Source organism: Geotrypetes seraphini, chromosome 7, assembly GCF_902459505.1.
Source record: "Geotrypetes seraphini chromosome 7, aGeoSer1.1, whole genome shotgun sequence".
Taxonomy (NCBI): domain Eukaryota; kingdom Metazoa; phylum Chordata; class Amphibia; order Gymnophiona; family Dermophiidae; genus Geotrypetes; species Geotrypetes seraphini.
In genome coordinates, this window is record NC_047090.1 from 86,257,458 (window position 1) to 86,269,768 (window position 12,311).

Below are 12,311 nucleotides of genomic sequence, written 5' to 3' on the forward strand. Positions count from 1 at the left end.
CTGAACGCATGTAAACTCTTAGCTAGTTTTTTAAAAAAATTATTAAAAATTATTTAAATAAATATTTGAGGTTAGGAAGGAGGTTTTGAAGTAGATAATTACATTACATGCATTCAGGATGAAGACTTGAAATAACATCCAAGTTATAAGAGGTCTCTTTACTGAGAACAATGCAGTTTTTATGATACTTCAACCTCCATATATAGGTATTCAGGGGTGAGTTTATTGTTTAAAAGGGTATTATCTAAATGATAAAGAGCGGGTTAACAGAAGTGTTATATTAAAATTATAACATGGAAGCTGGACATTAATGTGCAAAAGAACTTCTTAAAGCAAGTAACATATAAATTATCCTTAATACCCCCTTTTTTCCTATTTAGAATTTAGTAATTAGACACTTCCTTTTGTAATATAACCATCGTAATGAGTGACAGTAAGAGTCTACTAGTAATGGGTTCCTTTGCAGTTTGGTATATATACCTGTGCCTTTGTAAAACAGGATCCCAGAACTATTCCAAATAATGTTTAAATATTCGCTGAAACATTTACACCTGGTTCAAGGTGATTCTTCTAAGGCTATGCCTTGGGAATGGCTACATGCTTAAAATGTAAAAGTAGGTGCTGTATTGCTGTGCACCTCCTTCAGTGCATACATCCATACAGTTGTATAATAAGTCATTTTTTCACATCTAAAAACATGCTTTACACCTGGAAAATATTTTATAAAATTACTCCTTTGTTTTCCCTCTTTGTGTTGTCAATCTGCATGCAAATCCATATCACTTTATTTTTTATTTGAAATTTTCCTCTTCCCATATATGATTATTTTAAATTTCACTCAAAGCAGTGCAACGTCATTAATATACAATGTAGTGCAATGGAGTTTTAATATAGTAATTTGAATACACAACTATCCTAAAATACTTTGCAGTAACAATAGAATATACCGGTACATACACAGAATGATGGGGTGATGTAATGAAATTTCACAAAAATTAAACATAACCAATTTTCACAGTCTGCTAAGGTTATTTAGTAGGGATCACAGACTTGGCAAAGTGATATATTTTGCAACAAGAATTAAAAATAGTTAAAGATTATAGGAATATAAGAAACATCTGCCCAATCCTCTGAACTACAGAAACTATCTGTGAAAATAGTAAGGAAACCAGAGCTTGTGATATAGAAGATTTGTTGAAGCATTATGCAGGAGGTAGGAGCAGCAAGAACAAAAGAGTTGACCCAAATGTCTCCACAGACCCAAAATCCAAAGTGAAACAAAAGCACTGTGGAGAACTTGACAAACCACATAAAAACCTCTAGGACTCAGTCCACTGAGGGTCATGAACCCTGGACCCAACACAGTCCGAGTTTTGACAAGATTGTCTTCCTGTAAACCTTAAGGTAAGGATTTCTGGATAAAGTAAACAGTTCAAATTTACTGAGCATGGCTTCTACTTCATTGCAAATGGAGGTGAACCACTTGCAATGAAGTAGGACTGAGTCTTAGAGGTTTTTATGTGGTTTGTCAAGTTTTATATTAATAAAGTCCATCTCAGGAACATCACTTCTTTACAGTGCTTTTTGTTTTGCGTAGGTAGGAGAAGATTACAAAGCTGAAGAGCAACTTGATACTGAATGAGAGATTTGATACAGAAAGAGTCTGGAAACCGTTGACTTGAAGTTTAGAAGAATATGACCATATATTAGATGCAAGTAATGAACTTGAATTTGCATTTTAGGCTTACGGCCTCTTTTACAAAGCCGCACGGCAACAGCCCCGAAGCCTTTTAAATCTCTATGGGCTTTGGGGCCGTTAGTGCGGCTTTGTAAAAGAGACCATTAGTGTAATCATAAAAGTTGAGGTCGAGATAGAAAAGATTAGATTTTGGATGGTATCAAGAATAAAAGGGAAAGAAAAGTACCTAATTATGATTATTGATCTGAATTGTTTCCAGGAGCTACTCGAGATGGACCATGTGTTTAAACCACAGTGTTACAGGATCTGTTTATACCTTATCGGGCAGTACCTGTATACTTTCTCAGTGCTATGCTTTATATATGAGTATACCAGAGGTGCTTGGGATTTAGAGTATAGCTTTTATTTAGTTCAAAGTAATAGTAGGGCTATACATTGATTAAAATTTTTAATTGCACAATTAATTGCATAAAGCACCCCCCTGTACAATGCAATATAGAGATAGCAGATGTAAATTCTCAAAACTTACATATTTCAATTAAACTAAAAATAAAATCATTTACCTTACCTTTGCTGTCTTGTGATTTTCTTTCTAATCTTATTTCTTGGCTCTGATTCTGCTTCCCTCTGCTCTCAGCACAGATCTTGAGCCTCTCATAAGGAACTTTGTCAAAAGCTTTCTGAAAATCTAGATACACTACATCAATCGGCTCACCTTTATCCACACTTACACTCTGGCTCTCATTCTTACACTTTGGCTAATATCCAGAAACTTCCATGTTATATAGGATTTGTCTCCATAGCTATTAATAGTATATCCTGCAATTAGCTAATGATAGGCTAACATGGCAGTAATGGAGCTTGGCAATTCATGATCCAGCTTAATGAGGGTTATGTCATAGAATTTTGTTCTATGATGCAAAGGCCTAGTCAGGTTAAGCACACATAACCCATTCTCTGGTAAGCCTATCAAAGGGAAGTCTTAGCAGACCTACCCACTGACCACCTTCATGGGCAAGCATAATTGTCCAAGATCATCGTGACATAATTGACCTTGCACCATGGTTCTTCTCTCTCATGATCTCACCCAGAATAAACAGTCCAGCTCCACGTTGCAATGTTCTTTAGTACACCAGCTTATATCAATAATGTTGACAGCTTAATTTTCCTTAATACCCCCCCAACATCCCCCTAGTTCAGGCCTTGTCTAGACAGCTATGTAACAAAACCTAATTTAATCAAACCTCCATATAGCCTACAGGCTCAAAAACATTCCAATACTAACCATAACAGCTGCACTCTTACTTGTCAGAGTTAAATCATATCGGAGAAGCAAAGTAAGAAAAGTAATTAGAAAGTGAAAGTAGTTAAGTTACCATTTCAGCCAGAGTATCCAGGTGGTCATATCTATCAAGGATGTAAAAAGACTTGAAGCGATTCAGAAAAAAGTAGCAAAAATGGTATAGAGTTTGCAAGGTGTATGAAAAGAGATTTGGGTTGACCAGGATTGGCCAATGTTGGAAACAGGATAATGAATTTGTTGGACCTGTGATCTGTTCCAGTATGGCAATGCTTATGTTCTTATACATATGTACTGTATTTTTCACTCCATAAGACGCACCTGACCATAAGATGCTCCCTAGATTTAGAGGAGAAAAACAAGAAAAAAAAACATTCTGAACCAAATTCTCCCTGCCAGGCTCTGTACCCAACCCATACTCCTTGTTAGGCTCTGCACCCTGTCTCCCCTCCCTGCCAGGCTCTGTACCCTGTCCCCACTCTGGTGGTCTAGTGATAGGCTGGGCACAGGGTGGGCAGGGACAGGGCACACGTCAGGCAGGCCTAATGGCAGGCTGTCCTAGTGGCCTAGTGACAGGCAGGCTGGCCTAGTGGCAGGCAGGCGGGCCTAGTGGCCTAATGGCAGGCAGGCCCCATACCCCCCATGTACCCTAAATTATCCTCCAATACCCCTACGTACCCCCAGTACCTTTTTTAATTATACCTCCCCCCCCCCCGTACCTTTAAAAATCCCTCCCTAGATGGCTGTCTTGGTATTTTAAACATCCACCCCACCCCAGGAACCTTTTAAAATCCCTCCCTAGACAGCTTTTTTTGTATTTTAAACATCCCCCCACCCCCCGGTACCTTTTAAAATCCTTCCCTCCCTAGACAGCTGTCTTGCTATTTTAAACATCTCCACACCCCCCCCCCCGGGTACCTTTTAAAATCCCTTCCATGCTCGCTAGCTGTCTCCTCCTCTTATTTCCCAACCAGCGGCACGGAGGTCAGAAGAGTGCGGCGGTCAGGAGCAAAGCTTTCCTTGCTCCCACTTGGGCCCGTTCTGTTTTCTGAATGGCTGCGATCAGTACTCCATCAATGTGCACATCTTATAGAATACTATCAAGCATGCGTTGATAGATGGATTTAGGCCTCTCTTGTAAGACTGCTGTTGAACGGGCATAAGCAGCTTTTCCGTTTTTTTGGTGCACCAATGTATGTTTGTGCTAGTATACTATAAAGGCACCAGGACACCCTAATGCCTTATAGAATTGGCACTGCTGGTTTGCCAGGAGCCACCAGTTTACAGATTTGCTGCCTGTATGACTTAATCATTGAAGAATCAGAGCGCTGTATTTCTAAATACCGTATTTTAACATTGGTGTTCTTCAAAGTTATGCAGGATAAATGCATTACTATTTGTAATATTCTGTTGCTACAGTGGAAAGACATCAGTAATTACTTTAAATGGCTCTAAAAATTAATGGAGGGTTGGTTAAACAAATTTGATCCTAAAATCTAAAGTCGAGAACTTGGAGAATGTATAAAGCTAATATGATATGGGCCTGAATTTTTCTATGAATGTTATAATATCTCTGAAAAAATGTTTAGGGAATACTTAATTTTGGAATATTATAAATAAGCAGTGTGCCCATTCATGAAAGTTTAGTTGAGATTTGCGGAGGCCAAGATGGCTGCTGACTAGCTTAGCTGAACGCCACGTTCTGGAGCACCGTAGTATACTTTTTTTCTTCTTTACTTACTTTGAAGCTGAAATGCCCAAGCGGAGAGGAAGGAATTCTGTTGTGACCTCGTGGAACTCTGGAGCTGCCGTTTTGGGCAATATCGAGGAGCTCCTGCGATGGATGCAGGGAAGCTCACAGCAAGTTGGGACTTCCCTGCTAGAGACGCTCTGTGTAAACGGCACAGAGGCGAGCACCTTGGACCTTGAGACCACCCTCAGTCCCAATGTTAGGGTACCACCTTCTGTTCTCTGGACTACCAGCTCCCTGCGGGCAGATGAGCTACCGGAAGCAGGAACTCATCTTGCATCGGAGGTCAGGAAGATCATAGAGAGGAGCTTGAAACTAGACTCCCTGCATTCGGAGGAGAGTCTAAGTGTGGACGCCGAGGAAGAGACAACAACAGCAGGAGATTGCAGAAATTCAGGAGGACAAACGAAAAACTGTACCAATTGGTGGGGAAAGTTTTGAACTTTGTATTTCCCAGTTACAGAAACCCCAAGAGGTTAGACGCGATTTGGGACCTAGTTGCTAATCTTCCTAAATTGTTAAATCCTCATTTCCAGCAGATTGAAGAGAAAATAAAAATTCAGACAACTGAAATTGAGAAACTAAAAACTGAAGTGACTGGTTCTAAACTGGTTATGGGTGATATTATACAGAATGTTAAAACTTCTAAACAAATTCAAGAAACTATTATCAAAGATAACATAAATCTTAGAAGAAAAGTAAAATTTTTACAGAATGTTTCAAGAAATAACAACCTGAGACTAGTGAATTTCCATAGGGTAACAACGGTAATCCCTAGGGAAATGTTAGAGATATATAATGGAAATTTTGGAAGTTACTGAGGAGGTTATACCTCCATTTGCTTAAGTCTATTATTTGCCTAACAATCCTCAAAATCAACAAGGAAATAATCAAGAGGCAATGAATGTATCAGCAATGTTAGAGATGTCTGAGAAGGAATTAGCGGTACCAGCAACATTGCTTTTTTTTTTTTTTAAACATATGTTTATTGACAGCGAGAGAGAATACACCGCCCAGCAGGGCGCAACAGTAACCATTGAAAAGACAAATAACAGTCCAGCACTCAGAACAAGCATCAACAATAGCAATACGTCCCCCAGGGTACCCCCCTATGTATGTGATAAAAACAGAGCAAGACAAAAAGAGCATTGGGGGCAAAAGCTGTGAGGTACATTTGGAAAGGTAGGCCGCCCGTCTGGAGCAGTGATCCCCCGCCTTTTTTTCCATGAGATAAACCCCCAAAAAACCCACACAACACTCAGCTCATCCAACGCACTCATCATCATCCATTCATACAAACCATTCACTCAGATCCCAGGAAGCTCCCTCCCCCCCTCCCCACTCCCCCATCCCAGGGCACTAAAGTATAAAAAGAGAAAGAAAAAGAAATAAAAGAGAGAGAAAAAGAAGGCTATAAAGAGTCAGTTAAAGGAGGCAAACCCCCGAGGGCCGGCCGAGAATCGGAAAGTCAGTTCCCTGCTAAGAAGGCCCCTGGTCCCCCTCTCTTGCGGTCGACGGCACCAGGTCCCGCAGTCTCGCCCATAAGCCAGCGTAATGTTGCTTAAGCACGCTCGTTGTTCTCGCTTGGGATCGAATTTCAAACAGAGCTACCTCTCGAAGCCGGCACCGCCAGTGCGGCAGCGGAGGGGGCTCCTCAGACATCCAGTATGTCAAGATCAATTTCTTTACTACTAAAATAGCATTATAGAGAAACCTGCATTGGGGTGTGGTGAATCCCTGGTCCTGGAGGGATGTCTGCAGACCCAGGAGTATGAACCCATAGTCCCATTCCACAGTGCGCTGCACCACTTGTTCCAACAAGGGGAGGGCTTCCCTCCACACATCCAGCCGTGGGCACTCCAAAAAGGAATGTATATATGTACCGGCACTGCTCTTGCATTTAATACAAAGACCGCTCTCCCAGATACCCAGTCGCGCTCCCCTCTGTGCCGTGAAGTATGCCCTATGAAGGAGCTTATACTGGAGTTCCTGGAAATCTGCTGATTTAGTGTAGGAATATAGTGTTGTAAAGCAGGCAACGAACTGTGATTCAGAAATATCCTGCCCCAGGTCTCGTTCCCAGGATGTACGCACCGGTGTAAGTACCGACGTGTCAAGAGACAACTTAAGGACGCGATACCAGCGCGCAAGGGAATTTAGCGCGGGCCGGGTGGCCGAGAACAAGATATCCAGAGGGCCCCTGACCCAGGCCCCCGCCACTCCCCTACGTTCCGTCTCCCAGTAATGACGAACCTGAAAATAAGAAAACATATAGCTCGAGGGAAGGCCCCACGCGTCCCGGACCTGCTGGAAGGAGGGAAATCCAGACGGAGACAGATCAAGTACGTTTTCCATCAACCTACAACCCTGGGCCGACCAATGCTGAAATACAGATCTACCCCTACCTGGTGGGAACCTGGGGTTACCCTCCAGGCGCACAAAAGGGGATATGTCCGGTGGTAGTTGCTGTCGTCGCCTCCACCAACGCCATGCCAGTCTGAACGGGCGCAGAAAACGAGAACAAACCGTATAACGCCTCCCAGGATCATCATGTCGATGTATGAGGTTCATAAAATGAAAGGGGGCACTCCAGCTCGCCAACCATCCCCGAGGGGAGTAGCGGGGGCACTCACTATAGCCCTCGTGGATCCAACGGAGGAGAGAGGCAACATTATAAAGCCGAATATCCGGGACATTGAGTCCCCCCAATGATTTATCCAAGATAAGCTTGGACATTGCTATCCGAGGAGTGCGAGACCTCCAAACAAATCGAGAGAGTAGATTTAAAGACAAGTTCATCCCTCCTAGTGAGCCAAAGTGGCATGGCCTGCAAGGGATACAAGAGCTTCGGTACCAGACTCATTTTCACTAATGCCACCCGACCCAGAATCCCCAGCGGCAGGTCCTGCCAAGCCTGGCACAGTTTTGCAATGGCCTCAAGGGGCCGGCGGATATTCACGTTGTAAAGCGTGGGAAGATCAGTGCTGAGGTATATGCCGAGGTATCTCATTGGTTTAGTCGTGGGTGCGATAGGCAACCCCGCATGCCAGGTCTCCGCCCGACCCCCAGCCAGTAGCAGAAGTTCCGATTTACTACAATTAACTTGTAATCCCGACAGTGCTCCAAAGGCTCGAATCACCTCCAGAGCTCTGGGCAAATGCACGGAAACATGATCCAGGTAGAGTAAGATGTCATCAGCAAACAGGCTGATTTTGCATTCCTGTCCCCGTACCGCAACTCCCTGAATTGTCATATCCTGCCGGATTTTCGCCGCCAGGGGTTCGATAGCCAGGAGGAAGAGGAGCGGTGAGAGCGGGCTGCAACATTGCTTTTAATGGTAGCTTTGGCACCGGATAAAAACTTTCTGCTAATACTATTCTTTAAAAATAGACAAAAAGATTTTTTGGGTTTGAAAGTACAAATGTACTCTGATTTATCTAGGGATACCCAAAAGCGTTGTAGAGAATTTCTATTGTTAAAACCTGGAGTATTAGCCCTTGGGGCAACTTTCTATTTGCGTCACTCATGTAAATGTGTTGTCCATTATTCTTCACAAAAGTTTGTCTTTTTTGAACCTTTCCAATTGTCTACGTTTCTCTCTTTGTCACGTATGGAAAAAGAAAAGGATAAGACCTAAAGCCCTAATATGAAAATATGAAGTGATTTTTTTCCCTCTGTTCAGCTAATTTAGCCTAAGTTCTAGTTAAGTTTTCTTTGTAACCGTTAAATATATCTAACCAAATGTGGACTTGAGCTGGGGACTAAGCTAAATAATTTCAGTTCCTTAAATGTATTGTATAGATTGTTCTTTTCTATGTTTTAGATCCTGCTTTCTGTACAAGTTAATACTTGATATGTTTAATCTAAAACTGATACATAAATAATAAATTAAAAAAAAAGTTTAGTTGATCACAGCGGAAGATTTTGGAGGATGAGGTAGAGATGCAGCCAACAAATTGGCTAATGCTAAATACCTGTGTTGTTAATAGTTGCATAGAGGCAGAAAATGTTCAGTACTACAGGTGTTCTTTGTTTCAGAAGTCAACAGAGACTCTGTTTTTCCTTTATAGAGGAATGTTATTTTTAAGTTTGAGTCTGTTCATGTTTCGCAGTATTTCTAAACATGGGAAACAAGATATTTTTGACTTTGAGAACTTTGACCATCTTGGTACAAGCCCATATTTATGAAGATTTCCCTGCAATGAAGGGTCTAGATCAATGCTTCCCAAACTTTTGTCTAGTGTGACTATTTTAACACTTAAATTCACATGACCGCAGGTTACGATGACAAACTAGCAGGCCACTACTCTCAACTTTTCTCATTCATTTCCTCCTCACTCACCATTTATCCAAAGGATAGTGGCACCACCATCAGCAGTACTGGTAGTAATAGTTGTACAAATCAGCATAAGGCCCTGTGTATGTGCTCACCTACACCAGTACTCTGGGTTCCCAGCTGTTAACAGGAAACTAAACAGAAGTGGCAGAGCCTTTGAATATTAATAAACTCTCAGAACTCATGCATAACTCATAGTGGAGGTTCAGAAGGAAGGCGCATAGCCCTGTTTCTGTAGCACCCAACTGTTGATGATGTGATCTCTGTTTAGGGTCCCAACCTACAGTTTGGGAACCACTGATCTATGTGTGAGGGTTCTTTAAAAAGTTTCTGTACTTTCATATTTTGGTGGGAAATGGTTGGGGCAGGAGAAGTGGTAAGAGGGCTGTCATAGAATGTCATGTGAAAAATGTATTGCAAAACAGGGTGACTGTGGAAAAGTGATATAATTTGCTTTTGAGATGTTTAATAAATAGTGTTGAAAAAGTTTCCGCATTTTTTATTTTTTAAAAGGATCCGTCATATTTTGGTAGGGCCAAAGATCCGTCATATTTTGGTAGGGCCAGCGCACTTAAAATCATCTCTTCAAAATATAAAATACTTTGTTAGTGCTCTATCCTACCTCTGCTAGTAGACAACACCATTGCTTATGATTCTGTTTCCTCTAATTCTCATGTTCGTGCCTTACACCACCTCAATATAATGGGGTAATAGATTTTGCACTTATTTCACCATCTCTAGGTAGAGGTGGAGTGAGAACAGCATTGGGTGGAATTTTGCACATACTTTCCAATTTTCAGAAACATTTTACCAAACAAGTGCAAATGCACATGGTTACTTTTCTTGGGAAAATTTTCAAATTGAGGGAACATATATATTTTTACTTTGAAATTTGCAATTTTCCATGGCATGAAAAGTACACGCATACTTTTCACTAATTCTGGAAGTTGTAAAATTACTTCAATCTGTTTTAGAGTTTTGGTCCTGGAAGTAGATTTTAGTTTTTCTGTTTGAATTCCTTTGTTTCCGTAGTCTAGTTGCTTGATACATTGGCACAGCCCTAGCTTGAATTGCATTTCCTAATGTCTCATGGCCTTCATGTCCATCTTCATGCATGTTAACATTTAAACAAGTGTGCTCTAATGATCTATCTCACTAATGTTACATTTTTAACTGGTTAATACGTACAATGCTCATAGTGCAGTAGTTGTCATATTGCAAAGGCCATTAGTTTTGAATGTTGCCATTTCTATGCATATGTGTTAGGTATATTACTAAATAAGAATCTTAACAGGCACAGTATATTAGCAAAGACTGTTTATGTATGATTGTGTTTGTTTTCAACCTTATGCAGATATTGATGATGCGCAGATCTTCCCTCACCCAATTCGAGTAAGGCATTTTTCACAAACTGAGGACACCCCAAGTGAAGTCTTTGGGACAATGAGCCAGGAGCCTTCACTACTACCACGAAGCAGCAGCACATCTGATATTCTGGAGCCATTCGCAATCGAGCGAGCGCAAGGTGCAGTGCCCGTCATAGACTGTTCATCCCATCACGCTCCAAGCTTGCAGAATTCTACCGAAGCCTCACCTATCTATAGATCCTCTGAAAGTCCTGTCACTGATACTAATAGCAGTGAGCCCTCCATGGAGGTTAGGGATAGTATTTATGATCACCTGTGTAATCCAGTAGACTTTGTAGATCTTGCAGATCCAGCCTTTGAGCAGTATCAGTACGTTGACTCTGAAGGAGATGAGGATCTTCTTTCGTCTGTGAAAGAATATCTGAAAGAAAGAGAAGGAAAGTACAGTAATCCAGAGGAACACAGTCGTGGGGCATATCCTCATGAATTGGACCTGCCTGGTAACAGGAAGGATCTACTGCATTTTGTAGATCTGCCTGACAAACTGGTGAATATGCCTCAAATTACAGTAAAAGCTAGTAATACAGAGCTATCTTTTGAGCAGAAACAGAGTGGCCCTATGAATAATATAGAGCCTAATCAGAAGAAAACTTTTGTTAGAGAAGGCCAGTTAAATATTATAGAAGACAGTGAGCTAATACTGGCTGATGATGAATCTAGTAACCTTGAAAGCAAAGTAAGAAAGAAAACGCTCTGCAAACAAGTGGCTTTTGAGGGTAGTATAGATACAGACATAAAACTGGTTGCAAAGCAGAAACGTCACCAATATATTGAGCGAATAACAAGTGCACATATCATGCATGCTAATAAAGTTCCACTGAAGGCTCTGTCTGGCACTGAGCTTCCCTATGTCACAGGCACAAGTAAACACTCACCCACTAAACGAAACCTCAGTGACACTGTTACTCATAAAGCAAAGATGATGAAAATAGCTGCCAAGAAACGAAATAGTGTTCAAGTAAGTTTCAGACCATCCACAGAGTCCGTTTTGTTTTATAACCCTTTTGAGAACAAAGAGGCAGCATGGAAGGCCAGGCTCCGTAGGCTCAGTGGTTTTAGTAGTGCTAGCAGCAGCAGTGGTAGCAGCAGTGGCACTAGTACCAGTTTTTCTGCTACAGTGGACCTGAAGTCTGGGGCATGTGGACCCCTGGATGAAGTCAGTGTAGAATCGGAAGTCACTAGTGAGCAGATAAAAGATCTTTCTGGGGATCTGAGGTTGCAAAAAGAAGTTGCTGCAGCCAACCAGACAAACACTCGTAGCACAGCACTGTGGTCTTCCAGTCAGGAGGCAGGCCTGCAGCAAAGTTCCCTGGGTGGTGTTTATAAAACTGTTGTCCATGCTCTTTCAAAGCCGAAGGCCAGTGTTTCCCCACAGAGGCAGAACAGAATGCCAGCAGAGGCTCCGCTGAGGGACCTGTACGGTCATGTATTGGGCTATTTTGGAAGGAAAGCTGCAGGTGAGCACTAATATTGTGCGGAGCACAAAAGGAGAAGGGTAGCACCTGTTTGGCTTTAATGCAATTGAAATGAGCTGTTGGCAATCAGAAAGCTTTGGGATGATTAACTGCTCCCCCCCCTCCTCCCTTGGTTTATGGTTCTGCATGCAGCTTTAGCCAGCTAATGTTTTCCTGGTGCTCCTATTTGTGAAGTGTTTACCCAGCTCACAGTACTAATATCCTTACCTCTTTGATGTTTAGTTCAACCTCTTTGCTGCTGAACTGTAGTGAATTTGGAGAAATAGATAATAAATGGTTCTATCTTTAACAGATGGGGAGCGTTTGTGAGCGGTGTCTTTCATT

General features: G+C 41.7%; 1 protein-coding gene across 9 annotated transcripts in view; it reads left to right on the top strand.

Annotated features, from left to right (window-relative positions):
• The window catches only part of RALGAPA1 (Ral GTPase activating protein catalytic subunit alpha 1), a 678,446-nt gene that overhangs the window by 170,297 nt on the left and 495,838 nt on the right, over positions 1 to 12,311 (top strand). For 6 of the 9 annotated variants that reach the window (XM_033952521.1, XM_033952520.1, XM_033952524.1 and 3 more), the window contains one exon: positions 10,440 to 11,969. The exons of 1 other annotated variant lie outside the window; for it this stretch is intronic. In XM_033952521.1, the coding sequence (XP_033808412.1) occupies positions 10,440 to 11,969 (1,530 nt within the window). The remainder of the gene's footprint in view (positions 1 to 10,439; positions 11,970 to 12,311) is intronic. 2 more of the 9 variants (XM_033952526.1, XM_033952527.1) reach the window with 1 other exon arrangement.